Raw genomic sequence first — 21,402 nt, 5'->3', positions numbered from 1 at the left:
GATGGGGATACAGCTAGATAAGATGGTCATGATGGTCTGAGACTAGGTATTTTCGTCTCAGATTATGCAAGGTAGGGTCTTTTGGGGACAAATGCTCAAAGTCTATAGTTTTTACACGTGAACCCTTCTTGATCGTTCATCTTATGTTCTAGTCTTTTAATTTGATTTAGTGGTATAAATGTACCAAAACCTGGACCAGCTCCTCCTCACATAATAGATTTATACTCATTTTACAGATGAGCTCAGATGCTAGCTGCATGATCAGTCTGAGTTGCGCTTTTCTCACCACGCGTTACGAGTATTATGCTGATACTGTGTATAGAACCTCCGGGCATGGAATTACTATACATGCTATAGGGTCTTTTGCCAGAGTTAGCACTTTTCTCTTTTTATGCCAGAAGGAGCCATTTTCTCTTTCTGTTTTGTCAGGGGGGCACCCTAGAACATTGCTTCAAGTACCCTTCAAGCACCCTTTCAAACTTCTTCCTAAATCTGATGTCAGAAAGCACATCTGATATTAGTTTTATAAACTTGTTGACAAAGTCATTTTGTCACCATTCTTCAGTCCATCATCTCGGAAATCTTTCTCTGCCAGTTGCATGTGGTGAGTAAAATCATGTGTAAAGTGAGCTTTGTGTAGAATTGAGTGAATCTGAGAGATACTTCTGAAAACTTGTCGAAATACTGCTCATCAATGCCTCCTGAGTTCTGCAACTACATATTTTCCTTGTCAATGATTTCACCATTTTTTTTAGTATCGTTCTTCTTCTGAGTGTTCTTTAACAGTATCATTTGAAACAAAATATTGAATTGTTTGTGAAGCACCTAGGCCTATTATATACCCGCCTATATATCCCACCTGCACGTTTCAAGTTTAGATATCAAGTTCAAGTATTCTTAGTGATTTGGCCTTCTTCATTTGTTTCCGATTTTAATTTCCTCAAATCGTGGTGGTCAGTGGGTGCCACTCAGCTACTCGCTAACACTTGTATCTCCATTTCTGTTACCATCGTTGGTTACTGCCTTTTTATGATTATCTCTTAATGTTAATGGGTCCATTTCCTTAGATTATCCTTTACAACTTGTTCGGTGCTTTATGGTTCTTTTTAAATTTCCTCAAAGTTTTGTAGGTCGACCTCTCCTAGATCCTCGCTGGCATAGCTCAAGATTTCCTCTCTTCCATTTAATAGCTTCACTGCCTCGCGGGACTCACCTATTAAGTTGTTATATTTTGATGAGATCTGTTTCCCTCTACCTTGTCTTATACATCACTCCTCCTCCTCCCCCTCCTCCTCTTCTTCCTCTTTTCCCTTTTCCCCTCTTCCTCTCCTCTTTTCTTTTTCTGCTCCCTGCCTCTTTTTTCCTCTCTTTCTTTTTCATTAGGCATTATTTCCTCAATTTTGACTGTCATTTCCTAGGAGCGGTGCTCCCCGCTCCTGCACAATTTGCATCCCTGGTCTTGGGAGCAAAAAATGGCTTTTTGGGTGAAAACAAGAAAAAATTTGATCTTTGGAGGTGGTGAAGGGGATCTTTGGAGGAAAGCAAGAAAAATAAATGGGCAAAAACAGGAGGAAAAAAAAATAATGCAGATATTTATTATCAGTTGAACTGATGGAATTCCAGTATTTTGCGTATAGTACTCCTTAGTCTTTACCGTTTAGTATTAATTTAATTCTCCTACAAGTATAAGTTCTAAACTCCTTGTACTTGACTACTTTTAGAATCTTTTAATCGCACCTTATCAGTGATAAGACTCTGGAAACTTGAAACTTGGTTATATTACAGATTCCCGAATGATTATATAATTATATATAGATTCCATTGATTAATAACACACCAGTGATTGAAAGAATTCAACTTCCTGTAACCATTCGGCTATTGTTCCTATTGTATAACATGACATTGCGCTAATCACCTCATCAAGTGGACAATGCAAAAATATTGCCCTGATCCTTCCATATGCAGACATATTTATCAATATACAATAAACAGATAAATAGTATTAAAAATGTACTAATTTTGTTAGATGAACAACTTTAAGTAAATAATAATAAAATAAATAAATAAATAAATAAATAAATAAATAAATAAATAAATAAATAAATAAATAAATAAATAAATAAATAAACAATACATAATAAATACATAGATAACAGGAAAAAACAGAATACACTTAACAATAATAAATAGTCTGAGCTATCAACAAAAAAACCCACAGTAAATAATAATAATAATAATTATGCCTAATAATATCAGGGACCTTATACACGGTCCCTGATAATATTAACAATAATAGTAATAATATAATGATAACAATACTCACAGTAATAACAAAAGATATGCGCGTATGCACTGTTCAATTTAGGTAAATTCATTGAATGTATAAACTATTATTAACTATTAGTCTATTATAGGCCCTGCTGCCATTCAACATTGATCGATTATTATACGTGTGATCAGCTGGTGATAGCTCATACAGAACACGGTGCATACATTGGATAAATAAGATGATTAATTTCCTTATATTAGTTCCTTCTAAGTTCAAGATTCTAAACAATTATTATATTCATATGCATTCTTGATTCACTGTCATGCTCAAAGAACGCTACAATAGCGTTTTAACACGAGGGGATGAAATGTCCAGGGGATGAAATGTCCAGGGGATGAAGTGTCCAGGGGATGAAGTGTCCAGTATTCCTACATATATAGCGCAAACTATTCTTTAGCATGGAAAGACAAACAATTTGAGACATATTATTATACCTCATGCAATGACTGGTGCAGGGACTGGTGCTGTTATAATAGTGTTCTGGCTCCCTGACTAATTTAACAGCCTTGCACAACACGCAAGCAGCCCACACTCAGGGCTCAGCTGATCATTGGATTGAATACTAGTACTGGTAAACCAACACCAGCGGAGTTATATCGACCGTGAGCTGTACTGGTATAATATTGGTAAACAACAACACACGTACGTCAGAAGATGGTGACAACTTGAAAACACTTCCTTATCAAGTTTTTACAGAGATTTTACTTCATCATGACGATCTATAAAACGGACAAAAAGGCTCAGCAAACCAAGGTGGTTTATAGTGAAACGGGTACAGCGACAGTTCCACTTGAGGTAAATGGATTTTGTGTTTTTGTGAAGGTTTTGTGCGAGAGCGATGCAGGGCCAAGGTGTTTTACTTGAATGTTATAACTTCCATTGCGAAACTACATGTATGTTCAGGGTCGCTGCATTGTGCCAGTTGTGTATAGTGACTATACGAACGTTTTAGGACTGGACCATTTTTTGGTCTATGCTCAAAGTTACCTGGAAACATGGTGATGTTCATGGTATGGTCATATTTATGGCCCATAAAACGGTGAACTATCAACTGGTGTAAAATATGTGTTGTGTTTTGCTGACTAGCAAGTACTACTTAGCAAAATGTGTTTTATAAGTAACACTACAATTTATATTATATATTATTTTTATCTGTTGCGAGGCTCCTCTTATGTGTTAACCATCGCATATAATTATACGTACGCAATGTCAAGTGTGTACATAGGAAGTTGTGGAAAATAATATGCTCTGGAAGGTAAGTTTAATTTGTAAGGAATTCTGCAAAAATTATTTAATATGTAGGCATATATTTTCTGAATCTGGTTCAAACCTACTGCAAACTAATACAGAAATGGTGCGAACAATATAAAAACAGCACAGCACATTTTTACCCTTATACAGAAATAAAGGTGCATTATTTGGGTTAGGGGGCTGGCATGCATTTTCTTCGGAAGGGGGTCCCAAACTTACAAAAAGTGTGCATCAATTAAATTGTGACCCCCCCTATTTCGGCAACAAAAATTTTATAACCCCCACCACCGTTACACCTTACCCCCTAAACAGACTAAAATTGTATTGAAATCATGCAGTCTTTTTGAATAAAATAAACATACTATCTGTGGTCATCTTGTGACTCCCTATATTTTGGTCATCAAAAATTTTATGACCCCTCCCCCTATTTTTCTTTCCAAACATTTATGACTGCAGTATATCCCTTCCAAAGAAAAAGCCAGCCACCTAACCTAACACAAATAATGTGCCCTCTGAAGAAAAAAACAAATGTTTTTACTGCTCAAAGGACACAGTATTTGGGTGTAAAGGATACCTTTTATTTCTATTCTATTTCTAAATACCACAAAATAGTGCAATTCAAAGAGAAAATACCACCTTCTTGCCCATATTTCAGTTGTTTACTTAGAGGTGGAGTGCATACTGCATTATAAAAGTGACAGTGTGTATCACTGAAAAATTGTATGTACCAAGCGTAATGCTACATGTATGCATACTGTATTTCGTCAAATAAACGCCCCCGGGGGCGTTACATTTTCCCAAGGGGGCGTTTATTCAAGGTCAATTTTAAAACGATAATTCCCGTTAAAATCATTAGGTATAAAACTAAAAACACACGCTAAAATGACGAACTATGAACTAGACACACTGACTTCTGGCTCACTTCCGGGTTTCTGATCCAGATTTTCGCCAATTATTGACGCTATTATCGACCATGTGCACAACTTGGTAAGCTTACTACACAAGATAACATGGAAATATCAGCATTTTTGAAACATCTTGGTTGAAAAAAGTGGTGGGGGCGTTTATTTGAGGGGGGCGACTATTCGACGAAATACGGTAGGTTGTGTTACGGTGCTCGACTCATCATTGCAGAATAAATAGACTACAGTATTTCGTCAAAGGCGTTACATTTTCCCAGGGGGGCATTTATTCAAGGTCAATTTTAGGTTTCCAATTCAATTTTTTTCTTGCAGTCTGCTTACTACACAAGATCAGGCATCAAAAAACACGGGGGCGAAGGGCGATTCGCCCCTCATTTGTTCAAAATAGCCCCCAAACAAAGGTGAACCAGGGCGAAAAAAATATACAAAAGCACAACAATCGCCCCATCCAAAAACTAATCATCAGAACTAAATTAAGAAGAAGTTTAGTGTCCGAATCTGTTTTCATTCCTGTGCAAAATCTTAAATTTCCCGACAATTTTTTCCATTCACCTATAAATGCCAAAGTTAAATCATGGAATAATAATTACAAAGAATAAAATAATGAATGTAAAATGAAAAATATAACAATAAATAGGTCTAAATAATAGTACATAAATAAATGTAAATGAGATAAATAAAATAATTTGAAATAAGATAGGTAGATTTAAAATAAATAGCCTATACTAAAAGACCGTAATACTATATTATTATTTTAAATTTACATACAACTTTTTGTACAGTTGATTTTCAATGTAAAATAAAGTAGCCCCCTTGAAGCTTAAAAGAGCCCTTTTGGAAAACAATACAGGGCGATTTTTATTTAAAAAAAATTGGAAATAGCCCCCTAGAAAAAAATAATATTTTGACCCCTGCACAAGATAGCATGAAAATATCAGCATTTTTGAAACATCTTAGTTGAAAAAAGTGGTGGGGGCGTTTATTTGAGGGGGGAGACTATTTGACGAAATACGGTATGCTGTAGTCGATTTTTAATAAAAATATGTTTTTAATCATTCAGTTGAAGTCAAAATTATACTACATTATGTAATGTTTATTACATCAAAATACTAGTAAAGTTATAAAAAAGTTTATAAAATTAAATTAGTGACATTAAAAAAGTAAAGGATTTTTAATAAAAATATGTTTTTAATCATTCAGTTGAAGTCAAAATTATACTACATTATGTAATGTTTATTACATCAAAATACTAGTAAAGTTATAAAAAAGTTTATAAAATTAAATTAGTGACATTAAAAAAGTAAAGTATACATACTGTAGGCTTTAATATATGCAACATATATTAAATGGCATATAATGACTCGCTTCAATACTGATTGAACAATTCTGATTTTAGAATCTACCAAATTGACTACCGTATGTACTTAGCATTTTGAAAAGGACTTTGATCGGGGACTTTGTTTACTAACACCACTTCCCTGCTAACACAAACTGTCAATCACACTTGTTTGTCAATCCAATTTAAACGCAAGCACAAAAAATGTACCGTATACACAAGACGTGCTAGAATGTATGTCATGCACCTAGTGAGAGTTTAACTTTCGCGCTCACACAAATCGCTGCAAATTCAACAGATAGTTGTTGTACGATGTAGTTAGACAATAATATAGGGCTGCTAAGAATACGCAATTGCGTTATTTGCGCCGCAATTTGCGTATTTTGGCTCCAATTTTTTTTTTTTTTTTTTATTTTTAATTTTTTTTTTCACCTAACATCAATTGCTACCATTATTAAAAAAAAAATAAAAAATAAAAAAAAAATTGGAAAAAAGATACAAAAAAAAATTACAAGTTTGTATCCAAATGGGACCAATTTGTAACTTGTGTTCACTTCAAAATCTATCTAAGATACAGACTTGTGTACAAAACCAATGCATTTTTATATCTTCAATAGACTATGCAGTGAACACAAGTTACAAATCGGTCCCATTTGGATACAAACTTGTAATTTTTTTGTATCTTTTTCCAATTTTTTTTAAATCAGCCACAAATGATTGCAGTACCTCACTCAAGGTCAAGGGACTCTCTAAATCCGCAAAATATTTTTAAAAAATGCAATTTTTATTTTTTTATTTTTTATTTTCTTAATTTTTTATTTTTTAATTTTTTTAAATTTTTTTAATGATGGTAGCACTTGATGTTAGGCGAGGACTCTCCAAATCCATGAAAAAAAAATTAAAAATCGCAACAAAAAAAAAAAAAAGATTTTTGCGTTTTTTAGAAAATCGGGGTGCGTTTTTTGGCCTCCAAAATCGCGTATTCTTAGCAGGCCTACAATAATAACTGCGCATCTATTTTGAGGTCATTGTGTGAAATCAGAGGGTTTTGTTTTGGGCTGAGGTATTTTATTACTTACATGAGGCCCAAAACAAAACCCGACAATTTCATACAATGAACTCAAAATAGATGGTGCAAAGTTATTATTGTCATTCATTACCGTCCTATTTGATATTTTAAACAAATCAAAATGGCATTTTATGTTATTACAAAAATGTATACATGTATGTCATAAAACACTGTTAAATATAACCAGTTTTAATTATTGTTATTACCTACCCTACAAAAAAATCAACCAGGCAAATTTAATATTTGCGCCGACAACAAGAGCTACCAATCGCAGAAGCGTGACGGCATCGCGTAGCCATGTGCGTTGCCATAATGCTTAGCGTATACACCCACGTGCACGCATATATTGTAGCGCGTTAGGAGTCATTGTGAGTTATTAATGACCTCGCAATAAGTGCGCGGTCTGACAATCAATCTCTTTTGATTGGATCGCACTTGCTGCATATATTAATGAGGTTATAAATTAATGTTAATGGCACGTACCCGGAGGATTTAAACCACAACGAGATCTGGACGACCAATCACAAGCCAGATCCATTTAAAGATGCATTACATCATGGCCAATTTTAGTAGGCCAGAAATCCGACAATCTCTTCCATAGACAACTGTGTTAAACAAGTTAACCGCAATCCAAACTAAGTAGTCCAATTGGGAAGCTAACAAACAGAGGGAGTATGGTGACTGCAAAGATCAGATGTGAAAATCTATCAATTCCGCACAATTTAATATAAATCAAGAGTTTTATTCTTAAATGTAATAGCCAGAGTATATGCACAATGGCAAATGGACTACGGAGAAGTCTATAGAAGTATAAAAGGGGCTCTTGCTTGATGTGTTTTCACAAATCACAGTGCATGATTTTGAATGGGTCGTGAGGGTACAGTCCTGTAGAATGCTTCATAACTTATATCATCCTAAGACAAGTTTTTATCTGGCTGTACTATTCCCCCCCCCCCCCAACAGGGAGATGGGGCTTAGGGACCATTCAATATTTATGCTTGGGATGGAGTGGGAGCTTTAAGGGGGTATCCAATTTTTTTTTTTGGGGGGAGGATCTTGAGAGGAATCTGAATTTATTACTTGAACCAAAAATGATGGGAGAATGTTAAGTTTTATATTTATGAAGAAAAAGTGGAAAACAAGGGAGGGGGTCCAAAAATTTCACTTATTTTAATTTTAAACGGTCCTTTATGACCCCCTCCCCCACACATTACCAAAAAACATCCCTAAAAGGTCAAGAATTGTGTTTGTTCCCATACAATGTACATAGTGTAATAAATTACAATGACCCCCCCCTATTTTTTGGTGTAAAAAACTATGACCCCAGTATATTAATGACCCCTTCCTATGAATGAAATGACAGCTTCTACTGCTGTATAGTGCTGTGTTCCACCAAAACTTGTTTGTTTTCCCAAACAGGACACAAGCTTACAAAACTACCTGATGGATGTCAAATTTACTACAACTTGGAACAAGATCAAGAAGTAGAAGCCCCTAGATTTCCAGGGTCCACATATGCAAACCCCTCCTACTAACAGGGTGAGCTTAGGAAGGAACAAGGGGTAAAGGTCAAGAACAGTGCATTAAATACAAGGCCTATATCTGATTTGTTATATCCAAATTAACACTCTAAGTGGAGCTAATTGGGGCATTGCATGCTTGTAAGACTTAGGTTTATACTGGGAAGGAAATCGCAGATTAAATTTGTGGTTTTCAATAGTTTTTGAAGTGGAGAAAAAGAATGTGTAGCAAATAAAAATAAGTGATCATCAAAATTTGTGGGATGTTTTATTATTGTTTTCTTGTATTCAATGATGAATGATTCATTTGTGCAATAACACCAGTGTATCAGTTACTCAGTGTGTGCATTGCAATATATAAAAGTGACGCATATATGTCTGCTATTTTGGTAAACGACCTAATGAATTGGGATTACGGTGTAGGGCAGTAGGCCTTTCCATAAACTATGTACACATTCTGTTCACCCTAAATATCCTGCCAGAGAAATTAATATACTGTTGAGAAATATTAAATACAATGTCTCTTTCTAAATTCAAACTTTTTTGATATAAAAATAAGTAATTTTTTGAAAAAAATGTCCCATATTTCACCTGGAGACTCAGTTATAAAAATGGGTTAACTTTTTTTTGGAAAATTGGTATAAAGATGAGTCTTGGAGGCATGCTCTACCAAAACTAAATTTGAGTACCTCTCTGGGTCCGCAATTTGGCGCAGAGTTTCAGGTGTACAGAGACCGGCCTCATGTCCTTGGTTGCAGTGTTGGACGTAAGACATTTTTATGCGTAGCTGTAGCATTATCAGCTTGCACTACTTGATTTTTGTTTCATTTGCACACTTCACTGTATAATTAAGTCTATGGCATAAAATTTCCAAAATTGTGCAGGAAAGTGATCAAAATTAAGTAGCATTTTGCTCTGCGATACCGGCTATGGCCATTGCTGCTTGTTTGGAAAATCAACAGGCACCCTAGTGGCATGACTGGAGTCTGGTGAAATCTACCAGGAAAAGTTGGATTTTTTTTTGTGAACAAAAATTGCCACAAACTGCAATCATTTGGTTGTTTAAAATCACTAAATGCAGCTAGAGCCAAGGGCTGAATGTATACACAGCTTTCAATTGATTCAACAGAAGCAATATGATAAATTGCCAGTGGAGTCCGACATCATTGGTTTATAGTTCTGTGTGTACATCATTATTACCTCTGGCTAAATCATACCTCATAATTAGAGTCCGAAGTTTACCGTTTTCTAAAATCCATTTTCCGTGTTGTAATCCGTATTGTCAAATTTGTAAATCCATGTCATGAATAAAGCTTAAAATGTATAAACAATGATATTAATGTCAGGTGCCGTAAAGTGTTCAATATCGCAATCAATATGCTCTGATTGGAATATTCTTACGATAATAGGCCGACTATAACGATGTTTGGAGGGATATAGGGGGTTCGTGCCTTGGTAATATACCTTCATTTCGGTATTTAAACAGTATTTTTATCATAAAGATTGACATAAACAACTCAAGATTGTTTTTAACATTTATTTCTCTTATCTTTTATTAACAATTTTTGTCACATCATACAAAAATGTCATTTTCCGTGTTGTACCTCCGATTCCGTGATTTTCTTCCATTTTCCGTAAAACGGAAAACTTCAGACTCTACTCATAATGTTTCATCAATGTGTTTGCACAATGTGCCATGACTATCAGGCTCAACATTCTGAAGCTACATGTATTGAAATTTTGAAATCAGTTGGTAATAAAATGAAAGTGCCGATTTGTTGCAATATAAATCAAAATCAATATAATTGCGTTGATTGTGTCTGGCAATATTTGTAAGTAGCAACTGTATTAATATTACGAGTATGTTTGGATCCCCCCCCCCCATGCTGGGGGAGGGGGTACTCAATTTTGTACAGATATGCCAATGCAGTGAGGTCTATCAACATTTTTTGAACATTTTGTAAACTGTAGAATTTGTGAATAAATAAGCGCAAAACTGGAGAATAGGCTACGGCAGTGGTTATCAAGTTCGTTTTTGTTGCTCTTTTTATTGCACAATGTACCTCAATCTCTTCGAAAATTTCATCATGCAATTCCGGAAAATGTATTTTTTTTTACATTTCCAAAATATTTTTCTTTTATGGCCCTTTTTTTTTTTCAGAGTTCTGCAACTTTTGTTGTTAAATTGTTTTTAATGTGAAATTAAATCTGATTGCAAAGGGAGCCTGTAGGCCTATATATGGTTTGCTCTAAGAATGTGGGGGGGGCAAAATCAACATATTTTATGCAAAAATTACCGCAAAAAAGGTGAAATTTTTGTAATTTAGGGTTTTTACTGGGGGGGGGGGCAACATGGGGGAAGCGTTCTGACTGTGGGAGCATTTCCCCCTCATGCCCCCTGTGGCACCGCCGATGTCTCTGGCATATATATAGTGTATTCATTCCCCATACTGCCATACACAAATTATGTGCACTTTATGGTAGATGCAAAATATTCCTTTAATTAATTTTTGATAAGAATCTTTATACGCAGTGAAGGTCTTTTATTATTACATTGTGTTAACATTGCAATAACTCTACAAATTCATAATGATTAGCAAGAGTTTTTCAACTGTAAAAGCTCTAGCAGCTCTAGTATTTAATGGAAACGAAGGCCGTTTGTGATGGATACGTGTCAAAAATTACTAGTAAATACAGCAACAAGGAAAATTGTTTTTTGTTAAATTGTAAAATTGTATGCTAAATATATTGTGTCAATATTCAAATTGGAATCAGGCCCACAGTTCAGAGCTGGTAGATTTCAAACAGTGGCCGAGGGTCTTTTGGCTTCTATTCACTGGTTGAAATTACTACAGGCCGGGCTGTATCAAAATGATTGGTACCCATCAGATTTTTTGGTGTTTATTGACAAGCCCACTTCTTCATTATGCAACAGTACAAATCCTCTTGAAATGACAAGGATATAGTTTTATAACCTTTTATAGCATTCATCTATAAATAATAGCTCCTATGTTGCTTTTTGATATGGTTGTCTTGCCCATAATCACTGGAAACTGATGGGCAATAATTTTGATACAGCCTGTAGGCCCCTATATATATGTAGAGCTATGCAAAATTGTAACATCATAATATAGCATGCAAGTGATAAGTTAAATCTGTACATCTATGCATATAGAATTGGTTGCATGACAAAGTCACCAATAGTCGTTATCATGACTATTTGCAAGAGTCAGGACGTTCGACTATTTGGTTATTAAGTCGATTGTCTTTATTGGTGTCATTATTTTCTGTTTTCAGATCGGAGCACTAACAAAATACAAGCGACCTCGAGTTTTTACTCAAATTTTGAGTGTTCCAAATAGCCGATTATTTGTGACTACAAAAATTGGTGTAACTACTAAAAAAGCTGAAATTGTGCAGTCTTAATAATTATGGTATAATAATTTGTATGTGACATGACATTCAATTTCATCACAGGAAACTTTCAAGCTAAATGGGCCATTTGTCACTTACTATATCATGAATTTTCTTAGATTTTCTTAGAAGTACTCTTCAGTGACAATGTTTCTGAGAAAATTTCATTATTTGTATGTGACATGATTCAATTTCATCACAGGTATTGTACAAAGTGCTCTTCAATGACAATGTTTCTGAGAAAATTTGATCCATTTACGAGTGTTACCGGAATATGAAAAATTACTACATTGTATTGAATGACTTGGCTCTTCGAAAAACTTGTTTTATGCAAAATTGTGAGTACAAAAAATGTTGCATTTGTCAATACTGAAGCAATGCAGTGACATGCCACATACATGTAGGAGGGCGAATTAAGGCATTCCCCTCAACCAATTGGGCTTTGCTCCTTCAGTTCTCCTTGATCTGTTCAAAAATCAATTGAAAATTGTATTTTTTGGGACAGAAATTGCCCAATTTTATGCAAATCTTCAAATTTGGTTTGCCTCCCATGCACACCCTGACTAAAAGTTTACTTGACCTAGGTTTACTGCTGTGTAGCTGCAGATACATGTATTATTAGGCAATTTTTAAATGAAATTTCAGAAGTATCACAAAATGATCTGCCATGATGGATGAGTGAAGGTGGACCCAGGTTTGATACATATGAATAAGAGATGCATTGGACAGACAAAAAGACATAATAGAGGAACATAATAAAACTAAAAAACAGGCAACGAGTGTCTGCGATAGCAAGAGGGAGAAACAGATGGACAAACAAACAGAACATACCAGAGCAGGCAAAAAAGATAAGAGGTCTATCTGTTTAGTTTCCTACTCCCCATTCCAGATAAATACAGCACTAATTTTTTGGGATTAAAAAATATGATCAAGTTCTGCAAAATAAAATATAGCTAAATCCTAATCCTTTAGTTAGTCCTAACTGGCAATAAAAATAAAATTTTAATATTTGGCCAATTTCTTGAAAAAGAGCCAAAAACATGCATTTTTGTCATGTTTTCTGAAAATCGAGTCACAAAAATCAAGGACTTGGAACAAGTCTAAGCATTCAAAATCTTGAGTAGATGCTGCAATTTTGCTCTAATTCCCACTTTTTTGTTACTATAATTAAATAATGGGTTACAAGAATGAAACATGTCTTTTCCAAAAACTAGAATGCATAAACTGAAATTAGTCTTAGTACAAGTCTTTGAGCTTGATTGTCACAGCATCTGAAAACGCCTTTAAAAAGCATGTTTTTGGCCCTTATTTCAAAAATGGGCCAAATATTAAAATTATACTTTTATTGCCAGTTAGGACTAACTAAAGGATTAGGATTTAGATATGTTTCATTTGACAAAACAGGATAATATTTTTTTTATCCCAAAAAATTAGTGCTATATTTTTCTGGAATAGGGAGTAGGTTCCTGCAACACAATATTACAATGTTTAGAAATCATCATCTTCGTATCATTAAAGGCTCTGTTTTAATCAGATGAACTATTCACTTTGCTCATCATGGATTGTTTTCTGTTCATGTTTGAATGTAAGACAAAGTACAATGTAGACATATTTATCCTCTAAGTTGAATTGCTTATTTAAAGTGATTTGTGCTCATTTAGTCCTTACAGTGTTCAATTTCAAGTGCCAAGACAAATTAGTTTCAACACATCCCAAACAGGATGACTGGGTTAGAAAGTAACAAAATACTAGCAAACCCCTCAGTGTACATACAAAGCTCACTAGCTCAACAAAGCAAATTTCCTACATCCTGGCAAACATTAAGGCTTGCTGAGCCAAAAGAATCTATCTTGTGGTTGATTTTCTGCCAAATGCTTCTTTTTTCCCGCTTCAGCAATGCCAGCTACTATGTTACTATGCGCACAGCATAAAGAAAGTATAACTTGCAAAATTGATACTGAAATTACATAAGATGGAGTCTATGGATGTAATGTGACCAGGTTTCAACCATAGAAATTCAAGCATTTTGTGTGCTCCTCAAATTTCATACCTTTTTGTCATGAGGTGTCATGAGCCATTCAAACATCAGTGCTAGAAAGCATTGGGATATTTCGAGGCCTGTATGAATGACACAAGCACTGTTACCTTTGCATTTCCTTTCAATGTTCAGAAATGTTAGAGTGTGTAGAGAACTCTTAGGGAGAACTTTCTTTAGAATTAGACCTTTATAAGATCTGTATGCACAAAACAAGTTAGACCAGGTCTACGGAGATTAGTCCTATGGAGCAGGAACTTTATGTTATTTACATACTTATATTTTTGTAGATCCAGTTAAGGGCAAATACATGCAACTTAATTAATATTAAACATTATGGTTTATTGGGACAGATATGATGTTTTGTACAAAAGTACTTTTGTACAAAATGCCTGTATCCATATTTGTCTCAATAATGTTTACCTATGTTATATGTCCATGCGTGAAGGTAGGGATGTTCAGCAAGTTGACTTTGACGCATTGATACACACACACAGTGATGATATAGGGACTGTAAAATAAAACAGTGATTTTCTTGTGTTTTTTATTCGTTCAACACAGAAATATATCAGGACATATCTGATAGTGAAAACTAACAATATTTAGGCAAAACATAAAAATCTATTTTCAATGCAAATTACACATTATTGCTTTTATATATGTAGCTGCTTTAACTGTTTTGGCCATGATGGATTCACTTGTATTGTATTTACGCTTGACGAAGTGCTCAATCAAACATCTCTACTCTATGGCTATAAAAAGGATTTCGTCATACTCATATTGATTCAGGGCAAAATTGTGTTTGGTGGCAGTGATGAGAACACGCAATGATGAGAAAGTGGTACCACTGGCCACGCAAGTCTGATATTGCGGTGACAGGTTGTCCTGAAGCCATGTTTTGTAGTTGGTTTTCAGATCAAGTTTGACAAGAGGCCAACATACAATGTAGCAGGACACACAACGTGGCTCTGCAGAATAAAAGGCATTTTATATATAGGATGTTGTCCTGGAGCCAAGTTTTTACTTGAATTATACCTTCTGTGTGTTAGGGTATGTGTTTGTGAATTGGAGATATCTAACTAATTTTACCCATAAAATATTGATTCAAAATCCACATAAAAATGCATAAAAGATCCAAAAAGAGAAGTTTGGTACTTGAAGGTGACTTACGTGAGTGACCCGATTGAGAGCCTCACTCCCCACCACCATTTTGATATCAGGTGAAAGCTCATAATTTCCTCAAATTTTAGGCCTGAAATGTGTTTTGTTTAGGCATTATGAACAAAAATATCATAATCACCCTGGAAGTGATATATATATGCCATTGTGATGCACATTTTTGCTTTTATAGAGTCCAAACCGCTGGAACAATAGCTGGAACAATTCATAGCTCGGGAGTCGGAATATGAATGTTTTGGTAATAGGTCTCAATGTGAGTTGTTGAAAAGATCATGTTTGAAATTGGACCAACGACCTTTAAGATATGATACAAAGTTTGAGGGCAAGTCATAGCATTATTCTTTAATTTATATTCTGAATACAACTGTACATACATCCTCTATAGCTGGAATAACACATTAATCCAGCCTACAGGTTGTTTAAATTTTGTAGTTGAATCTAGTACACAAATGAGGCAGGAAATGTTGATTGAAAGTGATGTGTGTAGTTTTATGTTACTAAAGAGTCTGATAGAGAGAGGAGGCAGTGATAGGGATGAGGTAAAGAGCAATCTGAGGCCAAGGAAATATATATTCACTTTTTACAGTACCTGGTGGAACCCAAGATATGGAGCTGATTTTTACCTAAAATGTTAGATATTCCCTACAAAATAAATGCTGACTTTTTTTTATATATTGTAGATGTGTGTACTTATTGCCCATATCATTTTTGTGGATTTAATTTTAAGTTCTGACCAAATGTCCATGTAAAGTAATATTTTGAAACAGATAACTTGTTTAAGTGTCCCTTATGCGGGAAAAAAAACCCGCTGTTCTACAGGTAGGGCCTGTCGGTCAGGATCTGCTAAATGACACCACAAATATCATAGAAAGCTGGAAAATTTTGGAAAAAAACCCTAGACTAGTGACCGCTCTGCCCACTCTGCCTATTTCTGGGGCATCACAGTTTTTGGATGGGAGCGATTCTCGTTCTAAATGAATTTCCAAAAGGGGCTACATTGTGTATGAAGCAGGCTAGCTTCAGTTTGAAATACATTGGGTACCGGTAATACTTCATAGCTTTACTGCAAGTCAAGAGTGTTTTTTGCAACTTGTTATTTTATAAGCATTCAAATATCAAATTTGCCAACTCATGAAGGATATTTTTTTCAAGGGGATTCTAACTCGGGCAATGTGGAATGTTAAATCAATGTTTAAGTGTTTGCCCAGTGCACATGTAATCTAGAGCCTTCAAATAAAAATAACATTGAAGGAAATATTGATTGATATTGATATCAAATATTATTCAGTTATGTGTTGTAATACCAGTGAATGATTGTTTCATCCAAGGCCAAAATAATAATAAAATACACTGTGCTTGTCATTTCTGAACAAATCTTGTCATACTGTTGTATGTGTAACACAAACACACAGAGGATATTATTTATCAAAAGTTTTGTGAACTTTAACTTTAGAACCTGTGAATTTAACTTTAATGTACAATGTTTTGTACTTGTATCTCACATGAGATCCAGGCCGTTGTTTGATATTCATGGGAACATGCTAAGAATTTTCTTTGCTTGATTTTAATACCTCTCTTGTTTAAAAAGAATTCCAGATCATCTAGATTTGAATGATTTTGTGTAGGCCTATATTTATGAATTTTGTTTGTTTTTGTCTGTGCCAAAAATAGTGTTCAGTTGGATATATGAGGTGTAGCAATCAAATGAAACCAAATTTTGCGTCCAGATTTTCAGATGTCATATTAACTAGTGATTTTATATCACTCTTTACCGGGTTGACCCACAGATGAGTTTACTCTATCTTGTGTGTTGATGTTATTTCAAAGGAATTGACTCTATATTGGTGATTGAATAAAAAAAAAGGTTGTGGGTACATAGAAATAACAATTCAGATTTTCTTGTATACATTCAATCAACAATATATCATATCAAATCCCTGGTTGAAATGGAGATAGCAGGAAAATGACATAAAATCTGCATCAAGGTGAGATAATAAAGAATAACACAACATAAATTATGAAGTATGATACTCCCAAGCTGTCCATTGCATCTGGATGAGAGCACTCATTCAGTGTGATATGTTTTGTATGGAAGGTGATACAGATACCTGGGTACAGATACTACCTCTTGAGAACTAAAATCTATCTATCTATACTACTAAAATAATAAGCGGTCTCTGTCTGTCTGTCTGTCCGGCTATGCGTTTACGCGGCCTTCTGACGCTTGTCGAGCGAAATTTCGGATATGGATAGGTATTGGGAAAAGCATGTTGACCATGTGGTTTTGAAGGTCATCGGAGGTCAAGGTCAAAGGTCAAAATTTCAAACTTTGTCCGATCGGGCCCAAACTTGGTGGGTGGGATCCTTGATACGAGGGAATATATGCCCGAAATAAAATCGAGGTCGATCGAGGTCAAAGGTCATTACGGAGGGGTCAAATTTCAAACTTTGTCCGATCGGGCTCAAACTTGGTGGGTCGAATCCTTCGTATGAGGGGAGCATGAAAAACATTATATGGAGGTCATCCGAGGTTAAAGGTCAAAGGTCATGGATTTCAAACTTTGTCCTATCGGGCTCAAAGTTGGTGCGTGGAATCCTTGATACGGGGGGAATATAGGCGCAAAAAACAAAATAGAGGTCAACCAGTGCTCTCACAGCATCAGGGCTCTCACAGCAGCAGGTGCACTAGTACTAATAAAATAATAAGCGGGCTGTATCTGTCTGTCTATCTGTCTATCTATCTGTCTGTCCGGCTATGCGTTTAGCCGTGCTTGACGCATGGCGCTGAAATTTCGCATATAGATAGGTATCGGGAAAAGCATGTTGGCCATGTGGTTTTCAAGGTCATCGGAGGTCAAGGTCAAAGGTCAAATGGGGGAAAATACCCCACGTGGATACAAAGCAGCAAGTGGATAAAAAGAATCCAGTAGACAATCTACAACAAGTTTCAAGCTGCCCAAGCGGGTATCATTCAGCTTTTGGCTATCTGCCCAATTTGAAATGCACTGTAATGTCTACCCAGAATGCATTGCTGCAAATGATTTGTACATTTCAAACTTTGTCCGATCGGGCCCAAACTTGCTGCCAATGAATTCTATAAGCGCCCATCCGCCAATAAGTGCCCACACCCCAATAAGTGCCCATACCCCAATAAGCACCCATACCCCAATAAGCGCCCATACCCCAATAAGTGCTCTCACAGCATCAGGGCTCTCACAGCCGCAGGTGCACTAGTCTATACTATAATAATCATAAGCGTTATCTGTCTGTCTGTCTGTCTGTCTGTCTGTCCGGCTATGCGTTCCGCCGCGCTTCGACGCATCGTGCCGATATTTCACACATAGATGGGTATCGGGCGTCGCTGTTTACCGGTAGTTTTGAAGGTCATCGGAGGTCAAGGTCAAAGGTCATGGGGGAAAATACCCCACGTGGATACAAAGCAGCAAGTACACATGGATACAAAGAATCCAGTAGACGATCTACAACAAGTTTCAAGCTGCCCAAGCCGGTGAACAAGGTCATTCATTCATAGATTCCATTCAGCTTTTGGCTACATGCCCAATTTGAAATGCACTGTAAATGTCTACCCAGAATGCATTGCTGCAAATATGCTATAGTGTTTTCCCAGCATTCATTGCTGCAAATGATTTCTATAAGCGCCCCTACCCCAATAAGCGCCCACATACCCCAATAAGTGCCCACATACCCCCTAATAGCTAAAGGGCTATTACAGCAACAGGCGCACTAGTACTAATAAAATAATGAGCTCTGTGTGTCTGTCTGTCTGTCCGGCTATGCGTTTCGCCTCGCTTCGACGCATCGATCCGATATTTCAGACATAGATGGGTATTGGGCGTGCGCTGTTTACTGGGTAGTTTTAAAGGTCATCGGAGGTCAAGAAAGGTCATCGGAGGTCAAGGTCAAAGGTCAAAATTTCAAACTTTGTCCGATCGGGCCCAAATTTGGTGGGTGGAATCCTTGATACAAGGGGAATATAATGCGTGAAATAAAATCGAGGTCAACCGAGGTCAAAGGTCATTACGGAGGGGTCAAATTTCAAACTTTGTCCGATCGGGCTCAAACTTGGTGGGTGGGATCCTTGATACGAGGGGATTACATGCCGAAATACAATCGAGGTCAACCAAGGTCAAAGGTCATTACGGAGGGTCAAATTTCAAACTTTGTCCGATCGGGCTCAAACTTGGTGGGTCGAAACCTTTGTATGAGGGTAGCATGAAAAACATGATATGGAGGTCATCCGAGGTCAAAGGTCAAAGGTCATGGATTTCAAACTTTGTCCTATCGGGCTCAAACTTGGTGGGTGGAATCCTTGATCGAGGGGAATATATCATAAAACAAAATTGAGGTCAAAGGTCATGTAGGGGCTAAATTTAAACTTTGCCCTATTGAGGGGAGCATGATAGGTCATCTGGGGTCAAACAGTATCGCTATCATAATGAGTGCTCTCACAGCATCAGGGCTCTCACAGCTGCAGGTGCACTAGTTATTAGAAATGATATACTCAAATGCATAATCAGGCCTGTATTGTAGCCAGGATTTTTTTTGCGGGAGAGGTGGGGGTGCTAGAAAATTTATCTTACATGTATGTGATTTTTTTCCTTCAAAGGAGGACTGATTTTAATGTTTTTGCAGATAAAGTGAACCTTTTGTGAATTTTTTTCTTCAAAATGGGCTGATTTTCAATATTTTTATGGCATATTGCATCGTACCCCAGCTGCATCGTGTTGTAACCCCTGGCTACGGGCCAATGAATAATCTTTACTAATAAAATAATGAGCTCTGTCTGTCTGTCCGGCAATGCGTTTCGCCGCGCTTCGACGCATCAATCCGATATTTCGGCATTCTCTTCTGAGCATCAACATGAGATCATCGATCAAGTTAGAAGAGAAATATTGCTGCTGATTGTGACATAGGTCTATTGAACCATCTATCTATCTATCTATCTATCTACTATACTAAAATAATAAGCGGTCTCTGTCTGTCTATCTGTCTGTCTGTCCGGCTATGCGTTCCGCCGTGCTGCGACGCATCGATCCGATATTTGGGACATGGGTAGGCCCCGGGAAAAGCATGTTGACCGTGTGGTTTTGAAGGTCATCGGAGGTCAAGGTCAAAGGTCAAATTTTCAAACTTTGTCCGATCGGGCCCAAATTTGGTGGGTGGGACCCTTGATACAAGGGGAATATAGGGCGAAATAAAATCGAGGTCAACCGAGGGCAAAGGGCATTCGGAGGGGGGTCAAATTTCAAACTTTGTCCGATCGGGCTCAAACTTGGTAGGTGGAATCCTTTATATGAGGGGAGCATGAAAAACATTATATGGAGGTCATCCGAGGTCAAAGGTCAAAGGTCATGGATTTCAAACTTTGTCCTAACCGGGCTCAAACTTGGTGGGTGGCATCCTCGATACAAAATTGAGGTCAGCCAGTGCTCTCACAGCATCAGGGCTCTCACAGCTGCAGGTGCACTAGTCTATACTAATAAAATAATAAGCGGTCTCTGTCTATCTGTGTATCTGTGTATCTATCTATCTGTCTGTCTGTCCGGCTATGCGTTTCGCCGCACTTTGACGCATCGGGCTGAAATTTTGGATATAGGTAGGTATTGGGAAAAGCATGTCGGCCATGTGGTTTTGAGGGTCATCGGAGGTCAAGGTCAAAGGTCAAAATTTCAAACTTTGTCCGATCGGGCCCAAATTTGGTGGGTGGAATCCTTGATAGGAGGGGAATATAATGCGCGAAATAAAATCAAGGTCAACCGAGGTCAAAGGTCATTACGGAGGGGTCAAATTTCAAACTTTGTCCGATCGGGCACAAACTTGGTGGGTCGAAACCTTCGTAGGAGGGAAGCATGAAAAACATTATATGGAGGTCATCCGAGGTCAAAGGTCAAAGGTCATGGATTTCAAACTTTGTCCTATCGGGCTGAAATTTTGGATATAGGTAGGTATTGGGAAAAGCATGTCGGCCATGTGGTTTTGAGGGTCATCGGAGGTCAAGGTCAAAGGTCAAAATTTCAAACTTTGTCCGATCGGGCCCAAATTTGGTGGGTGGAATCCTTGATAGGAGGGAAATATAATGCGCGAAATAAAATCAAGGTCAACCGAGGTCAAAGGTCATTACGGAGGGGTCAAATTTCAAACTTTGTCCGATCGGGCACAAACTTGGTGGGTCGAAACCTTCGTATGAGGAAGCATGAAAAACATTATATGGAGGTCATCCGAGGTCAAAGGTCAAAGGTCATGGATTTCAAACTTTGTCCTATCGGGCTCAAAATTGGTGGGTGGAATCCTTGATGCGAGGGAATATATCATAAAATAACATCTC

At 36.7% G+C, this 21,402-nt stretch overlaps 1 protein-coding gene across 1 annotated transcript in view; it reads left to right on the top strand.

Annotated features, from left to right (window-relative positions):
* The first annotated feature begins 2,881 nt into the window (after nt 1–2,881).
* LOC140155234 (integral membrane protein 2B-like) overlaps nt 2,882–21,402 on the top strand; it is a 219,720-nt gene continuing 201,199 nt past the window's right edge. Inside the window, exon 1 of the mRNA XM_072177988.1 lies at nt 2,882–3,124. Within this exon, the coding sequence (XP_072034089.1) occupies nt 3,041–3,124 (84 nt within the window). The 5' untranslated portion in view covers nt 2,882–3,040. The remainder of the gene's footprint in view (nt 3,125–21,402) is intronic.

The sequence above is a fragment of the Amphiura filiformis genome, chromosome 6 (genome assembly GCF_039555335.1).
Source record: "Amphiura filiformis chromosome 6, Afil_fr2py, whole genome shotgun sequence".
Taxonomy (NCBI): Eukaryota; Metazoa; Echinodermata; class Ophiuroidea; order Amphilepidida; family Amphiuridae; genus Amphiura; species Amphiura filiformis.
This window is presented reverse-complemented; position numbering and strand designations above follow the sequence as displayed.